Here is an 18370-nt window from a genome sequence, read left to right on the forward strand (position 1 = left end):
GTATGAATACTGCATAAAGTACAATAATAAACTCAAAACAGAAATACTTCTAACATGACATTTTCTTCTGTAAAGGTCAGCATTTTCCCCGAAAGTTTTATTAAAGGGATATTTGTGAATGGCAAGATAATTTAACTAGAGGCTGGAGAGATGTCTCCATAGTTAAGAGGATTTTGTTGTTCTTGCAGAAGACCTGGGTTCAACACCCAGCACACACGGCGGTTCACAACCATCCTTAACCCCAGTTCCAGGAGATCTAACAAGCACACATGTGGTACACCTACATGTATGTAGACAAAACATACACATAAAGTAAAATAAATAAACACTTTTTAAGATTATTGACCTATGTATTTCAAGATTTACACGCTTTTATTAAGTAAAGGATTCCCTTGGTTTGATCCTTAACAAACACAAAGTGATAATGCCTTTGGGCTACGCATACAACCCGGCACAAACTTAGTTGTCAAACTTTAGTAACTGAATAGTTATCTGGAACATAAGAGGAAGAGTGGCCTGTCCCTCCTAATGTCAAGATTAAGCACGCACTTGCCAACACTCTGCCCTCCAACCCTCCTTCACCCCTCAGCAATGCCACTAACTGCAAAGCAACTATGCATCATTTAAGACATACCATTTTTCCTGGCTTTCCCTAAAAGAGCAAGCTGTGTCCCAATTCTTTTCCCGAAACTCACTGCTTATACTTAATACAGACGTCTAAGTTATGACAGATGGCATCATCTCCCTTGTTCCAACACTTTTCCCTAAAACTCACTGCTTCTGCTTCTGCAGACCTTAACCCCTTCTGCAGGTCCTTACAGGTGACATTCTCCTCCTGCTTCCCTCCCCAGCTGTCAACACAGAACTCTACTATAATCCTGTATGGGGCTCCGTGGGTATTCTCTGAATGGGTAAACAACACTGAGTGAACAATTCTAGTACACACAGTAGCACTTCAGTGTCTTCCCTCCTGCATGCAATTATAGTCTCTGAAACGGTTTCCAAGTACATGAGCCGTGAAAACATCCTGAGGTGTTTGGGCTAGGAGGCAGGGAGGGCCCTCTTCTAGGCCATTAAATAAAGTCATTCTCATTTTATCTCTGCTAATTTTGTTCAGACAAGGTCTATCAAAACAAGGCTAATTACGAGCCCTCTGCCTTGAGGGCTGGGATTACAGGTATTGTCACAACACCATTGGCTGAACTTTGGGTTTCTTGACTTCAGGTTTGTGAATCTCTTATTCTACAGAACCTTCCATTCTTTATCTTCACAGATGTCATAGTGGAATTTTCCTTTTGTCCTGGCTGAGATACAGGAGGGAAACAGTTCTTCGTGTTAGCTGACAGTGCAGACTACTGGGGTCCTTTATTCCTCCTTAAAGGATGTGAATATTTTAGGAGAGCTGGCTCTTTGGGGGCTCTAGAGAAGTTTTGGCTGTGGGATCAGTTCTGATACAAACAGGACAGGGAAGATTTTGGAAGGGCATTGTTATAATTATTTGACCTGTTGAGGAGTTAGATGAACTGCTTAGGTCAGTCTGGTTCCATCCAGCATAATGTTTTATACCCAAACTGTTACCTTAGACAGTATTAGAGTACATTAATATACTGTAACAAGTAATTTCACCTTTTTTTTTTTTTTTTTTTCAGTTTTTCGGTTTTTTGAGACAGGTTTCTCTGGGTAGCTTTGCGCCAGCACCGCCCGGCATGTAATTCACCTCTTATTAAGGAAAGTTGTTTGCTAGCATAGATCCATAGGGTCAAAGATTTGTCAGACTTTTAGAGCTGTGTAAGAACCTCAATTCATTCCCCCAAACCTCTCAACACTGCCTTCCTCTATTTTGATGGACATAGAAACGGGGGTCTAGGGCAGCTGTTAACTTTGCTTTGGGCCACGTGACTGGCTTGGCCGAGATCTGATTTCTAGGCTGGACTCACGTGTCACTGAAGCTGATGTCTTTTCTGTGTCCACTGCCACTGGACCCAGGTTCTGAGTGTGATCAAGAGCAGTTGTACCTTGGTGCAAAGTGCTCTCAGGCTCCCCTCAGTTGAGCATCACCATGGTTACTGCATGGCGGGATGATATTTTACTCGAGCTTCTTGGGGATACTTTGAATGCTGTTTTTTTAAGTTAGGATCTAGGTTTTAAATAGAGTAACAAGCACCTAAACTTTGGAGTTGGGAATAATCTCCACATAGGCTGAGTACTTCCTACCCAAAGTGATTTGAAACAAATGTTTTGAATTCCAGGTATTTTACATAGATGTAGTTTAAAAAAAAAATTAGGGGGGATAGGACTCAAGTTTGAAGACAAAATTCATTTATTTTTTATGTTTACTGTATACACATAACCTGAAGATAATTTCATATAATAATCTTAATATCTCTGCCATTTGTGACCTGTCACAAGAGAACAGATATGGAATTTTCCCCTTTCATTTTAGTGTTCAAAATGCTTGGATTATGGAACAGTTCATACTTCAGATTAAGGATCCTCAACCTGTATTCTTATCTACAGTTACAGCTTCTGTGTGTGTGTGTGTGTGTGTGTGTGTGTGTGTGTGTGTGTGTGGTGTAGATTTAGGTGTATGAAATAAAACTTGCATCTCAGCACATATATGTAATATCTGGGTTAACTGTCATGTGTAAAACATCAACGTATGGTGGTTTATTTTTTGAGCTTATGTTTGCTGTTTTAGTCATTGTTAAATACACTAACCATGCCGGGCGGTGGTGGCACAGGCCTTTAATCCCAGCACTCAGGAGGCAGAGGCAGATGGATCTCTGAGTTAGAGGCCAGCCTAGTCTACAGAGTGTGAGTTCCAGGACAGCCAGGACTACACAGAAAAACTGTGTCTCAAAAAACAAACAAACAAACAAACAAAAACAAACACAGAAATCCAAAGTTGTTTAACCTGATTTACAACCTGAAAAAATATTAGCGTCCATTGTTTTGTAAATTACAGAAGAAAGCCAACCCCCTATGCTAGTATGCAGCATCTCAGAAGCGATCTAATGGGACAGTCATACCCCCAGGCCTGGCAGAGCTCACTCTAGAGAGTGTGCTGGAGAAGACCTCTACTGGCTGTCATTTGCGGCACTGGTAGTCTCCATTTCCTACTACGTCACTTCCGGGGAGTATACTCACCAGGATAAGGGCCATTTCTCTTCAACTTCCAAATGCTTTTCAACTAGTTGTAGAATATCTGCACTTTCTAATCTCATTTGTATTCATTGCTTTTTTTCATTCCCTGTAGATTTTCTCATTTTTACTTTAGTTCATTGGGGACAAGTCATGCTATCTACTTTACTATTTTTAAGTTTTATAAAATCACTACTTTATCTTAAATTATCTACACACTAATAAAACTTCTGCCTCTGTTTTCATTCTGTCACTGACCTTTTGAGGAAACACTGTGCCCTCACTCTTCCTTTTAACATGAAGCACTCAAAAGCCTTACTTTTCTGAGGGCAGCTTCAGCCCATACACTATGTTTATGTTTAGTCCCATTTGTAATAGACGACTTATTTTAAGTCTTTCTTTTCATCAATGAATTTTAGACAGCTTTTATGTTTTCATTTAACTGTAATCAAAGATTATAACACACATTAAGTTCCCAGGTTTTATTGAAATTTTTCTATACTTTAGAATGTGAACTATTTTATGCCTTTTTAAGAGTACATATTTGGATATAAGAGATGATATCGCTCTAAGAAACCTCCTATGGGGTTTCTGACCGAGCAGGCACACAGCCCTGTGTTCAGCCCCTTATGCCACGTGAACTGTGACTGACAGTGCATGCTCACAGTCCCAGCACTTGGGTGTAGGCAAGACAGTAACAAGTTTAAAGTTATCCACAGCCTGAAATACAGGGCATCCGGTCTCTAAAGGGAAAAGAAAAAAAAGAAAAAAAAATGCACTGTGTTTAAACTGATCTTTCTCCCTATACTACAGAACCTGAATGTTTCCCTTCTCAATTGTTTTGGCTTATACATTTTTATGTTATAATCTTAGCTTTATGAAAATTCAGAGGGTCTTAGAGAGGTGGCTCAGCAGGTAAGAGGACACAACGCAGTTGTAAAAAACTCAAGTTGAGTTCCTAGCACCTATATCAAATGGCTTACAACCACCCGTAACTCCAGCTCTAGGCCTCTGTGTGCACCTGCACTCACATGTATAGATCCCGTAAGATACACACACACATATAATTTTAAAAATTATACATCTTTTAAAAGGGTCAATGGCTATATTGATCATTTCATTGTTAGCCTATAACTTACATCAACTAAGATTTAATTCCATATACTCCTTAACCCTTGTCATACTAAGTCACAGTATGTTTGGTATTAATTTTCCTCAGGTTAGATTACTTTGAATTAGAAAATTATTTAATATGGAGACTGCATAAAATGCGAATCTACCTGTAAAACTTAATGAGTGCTCCAGTCCAGATGTTGAAATCTAAACTACACTGTGACAGTAATGAGAAGGGAGCAGTTCCCGAGACGCCTAGTCACTGAGGTGGAGCTCTCATGAAAGAAATTAGTGTCCTTCCAAAGGGGCCTGTAGAAGTCAATGTAGAGACTCAAACTGGTCCAAATGATGAGAAGAAATGACTGTTCGGACCTCAGACAAAATGCAACATGTATACCACCCCTATCCAAGATCCAGAGAACATCATGGAAGAAGGAGTGTAGAAAGAAGAGCTGGAAGATGGGAAGGGGTGCTGTGAAACACTATCTTCTGGGTATGGCATGGGTGTTGCAATTATGAACACAGAGATGAACAACAGAGATGACTTCCTGCATGATGTCTGCATAGAATAAAGACAGAGAAGTAGAAGGGGGCTGGCTGGGAGGAAGAAGGAGCTCAGTAGGAATTGGAGGGAAATAAAAGATGGTAATGAGCTGTGATTGTAAGCACAACGCATTGCATACATGTAGAAAACTAATTAAAAAAAAGTGGCCCTGGAGAGAGAGATGGCCTGGTGCCATCTGTGAGGAAGACAGGGAATGTGCCACTGGCTAATAAAATCATATTATGTCTTAATTCTACTATCAGTGACAGTAAAACCAATTTAGAAACAGGTTGAGTTTCTTTTTCTTTCCAGTACAAAGACTGAGCAGCCAGAACAGGAACCTCTAACACACTACATGGAAATCCAAAGACACAAATAACTTGCACTGGGTGTTCTATGTTAACATTCCTCTTCACCTTCATGGGTTCACAGAGGCGGAAGTACCTCTTTAATGAGGACTCACATGAGACTACTTTTCCTTTCACACTATTTATCTAAAACAAAAACCGCATTTTGCACAGCACTTTAAGATTTTAATCTTGATTATGGAACATGCTAGCCCAACAAAGCAATTTCTAATGACGACGTCCATCAATACTACGCCTAAGTATTTCCTGCATATACCATAGTGTATACACATCCCTCACAAGGTTCCAAAGGAAGAGCATCTGATCAGCCGCAGCACTCTAGGATCCACCTTACCTAAGTCAGTTATGAGAATCGGCTCTTGCAAAGGAATGTCGGGGACAGGAACACTGCTCCTGCCGACCCGAACCTTCGCAGGTTTCCGCTGGTGCCTCATCTTCCTCAGCTCCGTGTGTTTAAAGTGGGAAGCTATGTGAGTCTTCCTATGGCCTGAGGTTCGGAATTTTTTATCACAGTGAGGACAAGCAAAGGGTCTAACTCCTAATAAAACAAAAGGACATTTTAGAATTATTTCAAGGAATTACATGTCAACAACAACAAAAAGGTGTCTATATAAAACACTTCAAATACTTGACTACGTGCTGTTCCACATTTGTATTGGAATTGTATTTTATAAATCAGTTATTGTCTTCCTGCTTTTAATTAGTACTATTATAGATGTTAAGCTATACAATAGCTTTTCAAGTAAGAAAGAACATATGCTATTTTGAGGACAAATCCTTAAGTTGTAAAATATGCACATTCAAATAACAAGTCATCCTGAATAAGCCCAAACTGTGTCAGCCCTGTCTCTCCAACTAACATTCATAAAATGGAAAGACACTCTTCCTGGGAGGCAATTGAGATTAGACACACCAGTGCTCAGACAACAATTGATATCTTGTAAAAAAAAAAAAAAAACAATAAAAGGCAACTGTCACTAAGTAGTAATGATAAGGCAGAGACATGCCATCATCCTCCACTATGGTATCCCTTCTATAAAAGTAATTTCCTCTCCTAATTTTACTAGGAAATGAAAATGAAGATAACAAAAAAGGACAGTTTGAGCTTCTGCAGTCTCCTCAATCAGCCCAGCAAAGGAGCTCTGGGTTCATGACTGCCAGTGAATATGGAGCTTGGGGTAGGGGGAGTAATAAAAATGTTTCAACTAGAACTGTACACTTCATGAATTTTTTTATCTCAATAACACTGTTGCTTATGAACATATGGAGCCTCCTGAGATTGTGGAATACATGTCTCTTCCTCTAGGTTTGATGGGTCTAAAGCTAAGTCTGGTCTCCCATAGGAATCTTCCCACCCATTGCCAATGTGTTGATTTATAATATTACTTTTCTGATGCCTCTCCTACCATATCCTTGTTTCCATGGGGATCAAGGTCACAAATCAACAAAATGCGGGGAGGGAAGAAAGACCTCAGAGAGTTTTGCCACTGCACTTCCTGCACCCCAACCAGCATGTGCACACCTGTGTGGAGGCGGATGTGCACCTTGAGGCTCCCTGAGGTGGAAAAGCTCTTCATGCAGTACTGGCACTTGAAGGCCTTGATGCCAGTGTGAGTTTTGATGTGAGCGGTCAGTGTGCTCTTCACGGCAAAGGCCCGGAAACACTGTGGACACTTGAAGGGCTTCTCGTGGGTGTGGATGCGAATGTGGCGCACAAGGTCACTGGGCTTGCGGAACTCCTTTGTGCAGTAGGGACACACATGCCACCGTACCCCGTTCTCCTCCCGAATGGAGCCTGCAGTGACAAGGAAAAGCGACAGTAGCACAGAAAGGTCCTGCAGTGTCCTGTCTTCCTGGAGAGGCAGGCTACAGCAGCTCACTGCATCAATGGAAAGCTATAAGCGGTCCATCAAAGACACGCAATCCATCACTGAAAAATGAAAGCTCTATATTATGGACATTATCAAGGATAATAATCTTGAAGAAAGCCCTAAAATTCCCTGAGGATGCAATTTGTAATGCCCCACTTCAGGCAGCTAAATGAACATGCAGTCATGTGTCAATCAGGGTTCACAGAACAGAGTTCAGTCTGGATAAGAAGGAAAGCAAGTGTGATCAAATGACTCCATGATGGTGCAGAGTAATAGGCTGAAGAATGTTCAGCCCTAAATGGAACTGCACCCCAATAAGACTCAAGGATCACCAAGGAAGAGAGCAGGAAAGTGTAAGAGGTGGTGGGTTACTATTAGGAAACGATGTGTTCTGGACACAGCAGAGCCATTGTACATATAGTACATGCAGTTGGCAACAATCCTCAGGAAACCTGTACAAGCCAAGACAGACTAAATCCTAGCATGGAGATAGAAGTTAGGCAGGAAATCCTACCCACTAGCCATGGAGCTACTGGCAAATGTCAGCTGCTGAGAGAGAGCAGAGTTAGGGAAAGGGATGAGTAGAATTCAAAGCACCTTGTATGAAACTCTCAACTGGTAAGTATTTGTTTAAAAGTAACTCCATGATCAACTTGAAGGACAAGAACAGAAGGGAAGATGCTTGAGATCTTCCTGAGCATCTTAAATGACAAAGATAAGCTCATAAAAAGGCAAATCATTTGGAAATGGAAAGCTCTAACGCAACAATAGGGAATTAATAGTTAAGGCAAAAACACAGCATGCGTAAATCTGGAGAATTCATAGACCAAAGCAAAAGATTCTGTCATCTGCAACTAAGGATACTATTATACGGTTCTGACCTTAGTTCAAAACTATTGCTAGCAGAAAAAAAAAAAAATGGCAATGCATGGAAACAAATGATTTATTCAAATCAAAAACTTGAAATAAAATACATTTTTTACTTTTAGTATTTTCTTTTTGAAAAGCTTTTATTTTAATTATGTGTTTATATAGGGGCAGGAAGAGGTACATGAAAGTTCAGTGTCCAGAGGCCTTAAGAGTGTGTCAGATCCCATGGAGCTGCAATTACAGGCATAATGTGGGTGTGAGAACTGAACTTGGGTCCTCTGAAAGAGCAATATACATTTAATCCACTGAGCCATTTCTCTAGCCCCCCTTTTTAATATTTTCAGTCAGATTTACCAGTGAAATCAAACAGGCATTTATAATAACAACAAGATAATTCAGATAAAGAACACACTTAAAATTAAACAGACTTTAGCCAGGTAAATGAAATTTCAACTCAAATTAGTTTCAACCTCTCTGCAAAGGAAAGAAGAAAATCTTTTATCTCCTCTTTATGGTCATAAAATACAAAGAATTCTCCATGTATGCCAAAGGAATATTTTCTCTACTAATGTTCTTTGCAAGAATTATTCAGACAGAAAAGAAAATGAGGAGAGAGTAAGGAAGGGAGAGGATGTAGTAACAGAACTACAGTACATACTAGCTAGACCTGAGAAGTCACCTAGAAAGCAGGTTTAGTTTTGGACATGAAAAATATGTACTTCGATATATAAGAGGACATAACAGAAAACTGTCAAGCTGTAATTATGTCTAGGACTAGATTATAACAGGGACTGCAAACTGACAATACAGAGGCTATCTCAAATATAAGATGTAGATATTTGGAAAAGAGAAAAACTGAATCCAGACTTCCAATGTGATCTGCATTAGGTGAGCTTCCCTTGCTGGACAAGTGCTTTCCTCAAATACATTCTGATCACGTTCTTCAAGACGAAAGTTAACTTCCTAACACTCAGCATCTAGTGTTGTTAACTTTTACAAACAAGTCCAAAGCCAGGAAAAGTTGAATATACCTTATCAATATAGAAGGAAATGGCCGAGGAGGAGACTAGAACAGTCTGCAAAATGCAGAGCCAACGAGATCTGGAGAATGACACTCAATAGAGGCGGCGCTAGACTCAGCAAGCCAAAGTAACCAACTTCACCGTGGTGTTCTTAGAGGTGGGGAAGCTCCAGGGAGAGAGGCGCTCTGAACCAGGGGAAGGCTCACGGGAAGAAGTGCCTGAGGCTAAGCCAGATGACCTCAGATTCAAGCCCTGGGCTAACATGGTGCAAACTCCTGTAACTCTCTGACCCCAACAAGCACACTGTTGCACAAGCACCCAACACACACAAATAAAGAAACAAATAAATAAAATTTAAAAATTTAAAGAGAAAGCCATGTTTCTGTCACATTGTTGAAGGATAAATGTCACAAAGCCCATTCACAAACATGAAACATTTCTCCCACACAGACAAAAAAGGCTAACTAGGAAGAAAGGATAAGAAAATACTACACTTTTTAAAGGTCCAAGAATTAAACAATAATAAACGAATACAAAAGTACAAGAATAAAGCAAGAATTAATGCAACATAAAAATGCAGGCACTTCTTATCATGCAGGGTGGTACTCTCACCTTGTTCCTTAAAAAAAAATATAAACTGAAACTACAATAATGTGCCAGTTTTAGCCTATCAGTCCTGAAATTCAGTAACAATCTCTTTAAAACACTGTTAAGAGACCAGTATTCCAAATAAATCCATTCAACCTAGTCAAAGTAAACTATAAATACATATCAAAATTTCAAAGTTATGTACAAAATAGCCAACTGTGGTGGAACACACCTGTAATTTCAGCACTAGGAAGGAGATGGGGGAGGATCAGGAGTTTGGGGTCATGTTCAGCTACAGAGTTCAAAGCCACAGGTTTACAAGAGACCCTGTCTTAAAAGCAGAAAACAACAACAGAATAAATGTACCATGTACTTTCTGACAAAGAGTGAACTCTGAATAAGATCTGTAGATTGGGTAATATTACTAGTCAAATTTAATGCCCTGATGTTCATCGACTGTTATGTATAGTTACACAGGAAGACATCCTTTCCTTTAAGAAATGTGCATCAAAGTATTTACAGTGAAAGGGTGTACCCCGAATCACTTGGAAAATTCATTCTGGAGAATCTGGATGAATGGTATAGGGGAATCCTTTGTGCTCTAAACCTTTCTGTTAAGACTGGAATTATTTCAAACTAAAACCTTTTAAGAATGTTCACACACAAAAATAGAAATGAGTAAGATTAACAAAAATGTTCATAGAATTTATTCTTTGAAACCTTTGCTACTTCTAGAAATGTAACCTGAAGATAAATTAACATGAGCTACAAACATCTGCTGCAATGTTGTATGAGCACAAGATAAATAATCACATCCATTTAGTGAATAGTCATCAGGTCAAATAAACAGAGAAACACCCATAAAACTAAATTCTATTCAGGCATATAACCAGGAAATTTTATCATGTGGTAAAAGTAACCTGAAAAGCAAAGTACACAAACTGCACCTTTCTTCACAAAAGGAAGAACTGCTTCTCACCTTTCCTAGGTCATTTGCACCTTCTGAGGTATGATGTGACCAAGTTCCTCCTTTCTAGACACTAACCATGTGTACTCACTGAGTTCTGTCACTCATGTGTTAGACACCATGCCACCCACGTTACACACTTTCTCACTCAATTCTCTTCTGTCTGTGCAATCATTCACCCCAACATAGATAAGAAAGCTAACAAGCTGACATGCGAAGTGTTAACTGATTGACTCGGGGTTCAGATGAAGACCCCAGTAGTCCTGGAGCCTGAGTGCAGCTACCTCAAAGAGGTCTGTTCTCCTGTTCTCCCAGCTTCCCATGTCAAACACTACACCAAGCTCCAAAGGAATCAAAAAGTCCCTTGAGGTGACAGCTATCTCCAGGAGGGCAGGTCTTCAGTAGGAAACATTAGAAGTGCTAAGATGGGTACCTGAACTCACAATGACTAACTCCAAGGGCAGAAGAGTGCTCAAGAACTTCTCTAGCAGGGAAGTGGCTCTCTACTACTGGACCCTGTAGCCAGGTACTGGATGCCAAGACCTTTCTGTCCTCCTCTCTCATCAAACAGCTTTCCCAAGAGACAACACCTGGGACATGGTCCAGCCAGCTCCATCTCCAACATGAGCAGCAGCCACAGCAGAGAACAAAAGGAGACGAAAGGACAAGGTGGGTTCTCCCTGTTCGTCAGCCCCGGCAGTGCAAAGGGGTGAGGAAGCGGGGTGACGGGGAAGCTGCCTGGGTTTTCTGTGGTGTCAGAAGTAGACTTGTATAATGAGAAAACTCCCATCACAAATTAAGACAGTATGGAGTGGTGGTGGTGCACGCCTTTAATCTCAAAGACAGCCTGGTCTACTGAGTTCCAGGATAGCCAGGGCTGATACACAGAGAAACCCTGTCTCAAAAAATCAAAAAGCAAAAAACAAAGGAAGACAATAGTGTGTCAGTGTTAGTTACCTTCCCAGGCCTGTGTCAAAATGCCTGACATAAACCACTTCAAACAATATTTATTTACCCAGTAGCTTCACAAGTGTCAGTCCTCCATGGAAGGCAGGCAAAGCAGAACAGAAGAGCTCCCATCCAGAAGGCCTGTGCAAATAAGGCCCACCCCCAGGCCCACTCCTCCCACTCTGACTTTATCTGGGCCTAGGAGATGGTGCCACCCACATTCAATGGATCTTGCCTCTAGTTAATCCTTTCTGGAAATATTCTCAAAGACACACCCAGAGAGGCGCTTTCTAATCTCCAAAGACAACTCTAGATCCAACTAAGTTGACAATCAAGATTAACTACCACAGATAAAATGTTGGGCTTATCCAGAGTATCAAGGGATTCTCCCAGACACCTAGCAATCACATGCTGAAGTTCCAGACCACATAACACATTAAAGGTTTTCAGCTTTCAAAAACAAAACAGCAGTGCTAGGTCACAGGTCAACAGAGTTTCTATGGGAGATGCATGCGATGGTTTGTCTGAAAATATAATTGGACTGTACTGACGAAATGAAACTAGTCCAGTCTTTGAATTAAGTACTTGAGCGTGTTTGGTTTGCCAGCACTCACCAGAAAGACGTCGCCCTCCTGGCCAGATGTTTCAGGCTCACAAGTGCAGAAGGACAGTCACCAATAGTCAGCTGGATTCACTGATGTGGACTGGATATCAAGAGTGCTTAAGACGCACTTGGAGCTGCTGAAACAAAAGTGGTCCTGACATTGCGGTGGCTAACTCATGATGATCCTCCTCTTAACATGAGGCAATTCTTGCTATGGGAATCTTGGTATTTCAAAGCAGCCTATATCAGCAAAAGTCAATGGAGATGTAAGCACATTGGCTACCACGAAGAAACTAATGAGAAACAATTCACCTTTCAGACGATGCTGAAGATGAAGCCATGTTTGTGGACTGTAAGAACGGCTGATATCACTGTTAAAACTGGCTTATTTTTGCTTTAGATATTGCTGCCTGCTACTGCTTGCCAAGTTCTCAATCCTGCAGGTTCCAGGAACAGACTTCATGATTTGTGGCAGCTGAACTGTAACAGTGAGCCTGCTAAATGTGTGTGCCAATACCTTATAGGGCAGGGCTTTCAGAGGATGGTCCAATGGATGGTACTTCAAAGGGTATAACTCGGGCTTGTGTAGGGTCACTGTCAGCTTCTATCACAAATATGCAGACACTCTCGTTAGGAGAGTTGGCAAGACAGCTCAGCAGTTAAGAGAGCTTCCTGCTCTGGCAGAGGACCTGAGTTCAAATCCTAGCATCCACACCAGGCAGCTCATAACCACCTGTAATTCCAGCTCCAGGGGAGTTGCCCTCTCCTGGCCTCTACAGGTACCTCCACACACATGACATATATTTATACAAATACACATATACAAAAATGAGAATCAAAATTTTAATTTAATTTTAAAATTAACTCTTGCCAGATATGGAAAACTTCAGAACTGAACCTCAACGCATCCCGCGAGCACCAACAGCTTTCTTGGATCGGTCTCAGCAGAGATAATTTCTGGTTTCCAGATGTATCCACTCTCAGGAAACCCAGCAATGCATCCTTGAGGATGCTCTGAACACAAACAACTAGCGTTTCCTCTACTGGGGTAAGTGATGGTCGCCTGTTTATTTAGGTGAGACAGTGGGGTGCTAATTCCAGACAGTGAGACGTTATGAGACAGCGGAGGCACCAAGAAGGAGTCCGCTGCTTAGCAACAGAGCAGCTTTAAATTCTGTACAAAGTTGTTGCTGACACAAGATGAACACATGGCATCTCTGGCAGACTTTCTCAACCAGGCTATTAAATATGCCAGATGACCCAGCAAAGCCCCCAAGAAGAGGCAGACCACAAAATATGGCTCTTTTAAAAGTTCCGTGGATTGCTCTGGGAGTTCTTGGCAAGTCTCAGGTGTGGTTCACAAAAGATATTCTCAGTAGGGCTGCAGACAGGCTCAGTTGTTAAGAGAACACACTGCTCTTTCAGAGTTCAGCTCCCAGCAGCCCTGTCAGGTGGCTCACAAAAATGCCTGGCACTCCAACTCCAGTGGCTCAGACACCCCTTCAGGTGTCCACGGGCACCTGCTCCCATGTGCACATACCCATACACAAACACATACATACTTTAAAATAAAATTTCAAAATATTTAAAGAAAGAAAGATATTCTTAGAAATGGAGTTAATGTGCTCCTTCAACACCAGGCTACTTACTGTCTTAGTTAGGGTTTCTATTGCTGCAGTGAAACACCATGACCAAAGTGACTTGGGGAGGAAATGGTTTATTTGGCTTATACTTCCACATCACAGTTCATCACTGAAGGAAGTCAGGGCAGGGACTCAAACAGGGCAGGAACCTGGAGACAGGAGCTGATGCAGAAGTCATGGAGGGCTACTGCTTGCTGACTTGCTCCTCATGGCTTGCTCAGCCTGCTTTCTTATAGAACCAGGACCACCCACAATGGGCTGGGCCCTCCCCCATCAATCACTAATTAAGAAAATGCCCATGGACTTGCCTACAGCATTTACCTAGGGTAAGAAGTTCTGTCTCAACCACCTCATCAGTCACATGTTCAAAGATGGAAGGAAGAGCCAGGAGCTCCTTCTTCTCAACCGCAGCAAGGCGGGATAAGACACATCAGGGATCCTAATGATGACCGGTGCTCACCCCTCGGCTCAGTGTTGAGCTGTACTGTGACTAGCACTGGAAGGACAGGGACTGCAAAGACATTACTTTGTGTTCCCTCAATCAGTTGTGGTGGTTCACTGTGTGGCAGAGAGTGTCACGGGCCTGATTACTGTCATCCAAAGAGAAGCCAAATGTCCATGTCCAAATACCAGAAAGGTGTTCTCCCTCACAATCGGTAGAAACTCTGGAGAGCTACCGATGGACCAGGGAGATCTGAATGTTCTCTGGCACCTTTACCATAAACCTCGGTCTGGAGAACACTACCAGTGTTGGCTTACCAAGCTGTGCTGACACATGGCCTCAGCTACGCCAAGCACCCTCAGCAAGGATGCTGGCATAATGTAAAGATGCTCTACAGACGACTTATAACTTTGTGAAATACGTCAGCAGTCCATGACAAAGTTTCAAAAAATTATTCCCAGCTCTGCTTCCAGGGAAAGAGGCCATAAGGACTAGATCTCCCCATGTTTCCCTCAAATGCTGGGGTTTTTAACACTGTTTCAGGCTTACTGCAGTGTATTCATTTGGAATCATCTATAAACTGTGGCTAATTTTTACTAAATGGAGCACCCAACAAACAAAGAGTTTCTTGCTCACTGATTCTGTTCTGCATCAAAAGACACGGCAGAACCATTCTAGCACCTCACTTTCTTTATTGGAACTTAGGCAGGTCTGATATAAAAACCTAAGACTGGAAAATGTTATATTTTAATAAAAATGAAATTAAATAAAGTGAAAAGTTTCATTTTTATGTGTGCAAGCACAAAGTGGGTAGACTATATCTAACTATCGAAACTAGCCTTTTGTAAATATCAATCACAATTCTTTAAACTACTTCAATGTGAATGTGTATTCCACAATGGAATGATATAAAAAATTGATTTAAAAGTAGGGGCTATACAGTTCTTTTTACCAACAGATGTACACATACATATTAAAGTAAAATCTAAAATAACAAGGCCAATCAAATCTAGCAATGTGTTATTTTAAAAAAATAAACGGATGGGGTGAAGTGAGGTGAAGGGCTAAGGATGGAGTCCAGCACCTAGCATATCGGGCTCTATTAGTCCCTATTTCTTTCCCTTCAGGGTGAGAGAGTAGGGAAGAATTTTAACCTAAATGCAACATGATTTGATTCACATTAATAAACCAATGACTATAATTTACCACACTGTAGTAAACATAACACAATATGATTACAAAATAAAGAAAAAGAAAGGGTGCTGGTAATACTCAACATGAGTACCAAGAACATACTTGGCAAAATAAGCATAGAAGAGCATTTCCTAAATCTGACTCATTCCCTTAAAACTGAGAAGGTAGCAAACTTCTGTCAGTACATCTACACAGCTCCATGTGTGCTGGGAGTGTCTTTCTGTATGCTGTGAAGGTATTGCTCTGATTGATTGATAAATAAAATGCTGATTGGCCAGTAGCCAGGCAGGAAGGATAGTGTAGGCAGGATAAGGAGAGAGGAGAATTCTGGGAAGTGGAAGGCTGAGTCAGGAGACACTGCCAGCCGCTGCCATGAGAAGCAAGAGTAAAAGGTACCGGTAAGCCATGAGCCATATGGCAATGTATAGATTAATAAAAATGGGTTAATTTAAGATAGAAGAACTAGACAGCAAGAAGCCTGCCACGACCATACAGTTTATAAGTAATAGAAGTCTCTGTGAGTTTACTTGGGTCTGAGCAAGCGGGACTGGAGAAAACTCCAGCTACACATGTAAGAAGGACAAACCAATATAGTAAGAACAGAAATACTAGTCAGGTATGATAGATATGAGCACACCCATAATCCCAGCACTTAGGAGACTGAGTTGGACTTTCATCTAAAAGCAACCTGTATGTAGGACCTTGTCTCAAAAATAGTAACAAAAACAACAACAACAAAATGAATTAGCCAAATACAGTGATAATAGCTGCAGTCCCAGCATTTGGGAAACAGAAGCAAGTTAGAAAGCAGTCTGGGCTACATAATGAGTTCCAGACCAGCCATGGCGATACAAGGATCCCATGTCACAAACATTGCTTTTACACAATAAAAATGCCTATATGGGGCTGGGAGGTGGTAATGCATGTCTTTAATCCTAGCACTTGGGAAGCAGAGGCAGGCAGATGTCTATGAGTTCGAGGCCAGCCTGGTCTACAGAGCAAGATCCAGGACAGCCAAGGCTACACAGAGAAATCTTATCTTGAGGGGGTAAAAATGTCTACCTGGGAGCTGGAGAGTGGTTTGGCAGCTAGAACTACACATTGCTCTTACAGAGGACCCAGGACCCACATCAGAGGGCTCACAACCACCTGTAGCTCCAGCTCAAAGAGATGAGACACTTCTAGCCTCCCTTGGCACCTGCACTAACATGCACATAACCCACACACAGACATACACATTGATACATAATTAAAAATTTAAAAGGAGCCAGCAAGATGGTTCAGGTGGATAAAGGCACTTACCACCAGGTCTGACCTGAGTTCAATCCCTGGACCCCTTCAGCTGTTAATACCCTGACCTACACACACACACACACACACACACACACACACACACACACACACACACACACACGATAGATAAAGATAGATAGAGATAGAGATCAATAAATAGTAAATAAATATAAATAAATAAAAATAATCTAAAAAAAATTGTCTACATAGAAAACACAAAATCATCTAGAAACGAACTGCCACAATAAAGAGACATTAAAAGTTGCTGGATTCACAATCAATACATGTAACTCAATCACCTTTCCATATACCAACAAAAAACAGGAAAAGCAATCTAACAACAATTCATGCCCCCAAAAAGAACAAGATAAAAGAATAAGTCCAATAGAAAATTTACCAGATCTTTAGACTCTAAGACATCATCAATAGGAAGAAAACCATGTTCACGGGTATAAAAGACACTAGGGGCTAATTTTCATCACTAAGCTAACTGGGAGTGGAATCACACCTATAAGTGTGCCTGTTTCCAGAGAGATCTAACTAAAAAGAAAGACCCACCCTGAATGTGCAGAATGTGAGTGGTAAAATTCCACAGTGGGTGCCAGGCTGAATGAGGAAAGAGAAAGTGAGCTGGGCACCAGCATCCATTGCTCTACCTCCTGACATGAAACGACGCAATGACACCAGCTGCCACACTTTCCCCATGACCATCTGCTCTCTAAATCATGAGCTGAAATGATCTCTTCCTGGATTAAGTTGCTTCTCTTAGAAACTTAGTCACAGCATTGGAAAAGGACTCATGCAGATTATTCCTCACTCAGTGGCCTGCAGACAGATCTGAGAATATTTTTAATTTAGCACAACAACTAGACAAGAGCCATGATAACACATGTAAAAGGTCTCACACCACAGGCTTTGAATTTGCATCTGTTCATTAGAAGCATATGTAGACAAATAAAGTTTTTATCCTTTCCTCTTTCCTTCACAGACCATGAAATTCAGATGCTTCATTCCACCATCCCATTTCTCTCACAGGGAGCAACAGACCAGATCAAGGGAACAAAAGAATAGTGTTGTGATGTTGGGTTGAATGAGAAACCAGGGTTCCCCATTCACATGGCATTATGCCCACAGAGATGGCCGTGTTGCCCAAGACTTACAGTCACAGAAGAGGTCTGTACAGCACAGGACTCTTGATGAACACCTACTGCTGTGAAAGTGCAACATGCAACCCAGGGCAGTCAACTGAGAAAAACAACACTCCAGGCCAGAGGTGCAGTGCAGCAAAGACATTGCCAACAATCCTCAGCGAGCATCACACCATCCAGTAGTATGCTGTATAGATGGGATTGGAATGAGCTCAGTCACTCGAGAGCCTCCATGCAGACATCACACTAAAATCAGTCTTGAGAGATAGCCAGAGTTTATAGTGACTGGAAGGGTAAATAAAGACAGACATTCTCTATGCAGAAAGGCCCCTAAAAGCAGGGTTGGGATAGCAAGAATCCAACTGTAAAGTAAGAGGATGTCTACAACAGCACAAGAAAGCCTGAGTACAGGTCGGGCCAGGTGAAGGAAGACCCAGGACAGTGGAAAAGAATCGGCGAGGAGTCAGACAGGCTGGCGGTCCAGATGGAACAGGCCTGGAAGCTGTCAAGTGATAGCACCATGAAGAATGAGGAGAGTCTTCCAGGAGGCTGTGAGATAAGGGGGCCACAGGGCAAGTAGCACCCAAAGCAAGAATTGAAGAAGCCATGGATCT

At 41.5% G+C, this 18370-nt stretch overlaps 1 protein-coding gene across 3 annotated transcripts in view; it reads right to left on the reverse strand.

Moving 5' to 3' along the window:
* Znf236 (zinc finger protein 236) overlaps nt 1-18370 on the reverse strand; it is an 89184-nt gene that overhangs the window by 49888 nt on the left and 20926 nt on the right. For all 3 annotated transcript variants that reach the window (XR_009375358.1, XM_059246649.1, XM_059246650.1), the window contains exons 9-10: nt 6689-6961; nt 5501-5704 (exon numbers count right to left, since the gene is read on the reverse strand). Coding sequence is in view for 2 of the 3 variants with exons in the window: in XM_059246649.1 (XP_059102632.1) it covers nt 5501-5704; nt 6689-6961 (477 nt within the window). In the remaining variant the exon portion in view is untranslated. The remainder of the gene's footprint in view (nt 1-5500; nt 5705-6688; nt 6962-18370) is intronic.

The sequence above is a fragment of the Peromyscus eremicus genome, chromosome 19 (genome assembly GCF_949786415.1).
Source record: "Peromyscus eremicus chromosome 19, PerEre_H2_v1, whole genome shotgun sequence".
Taxonomy (NCBI): Eukaryota; Metazoa; Chordata; class Mammalia; order Rodentia; family Cricetidae; genus Peromyscus; species Peromyscus eremicus.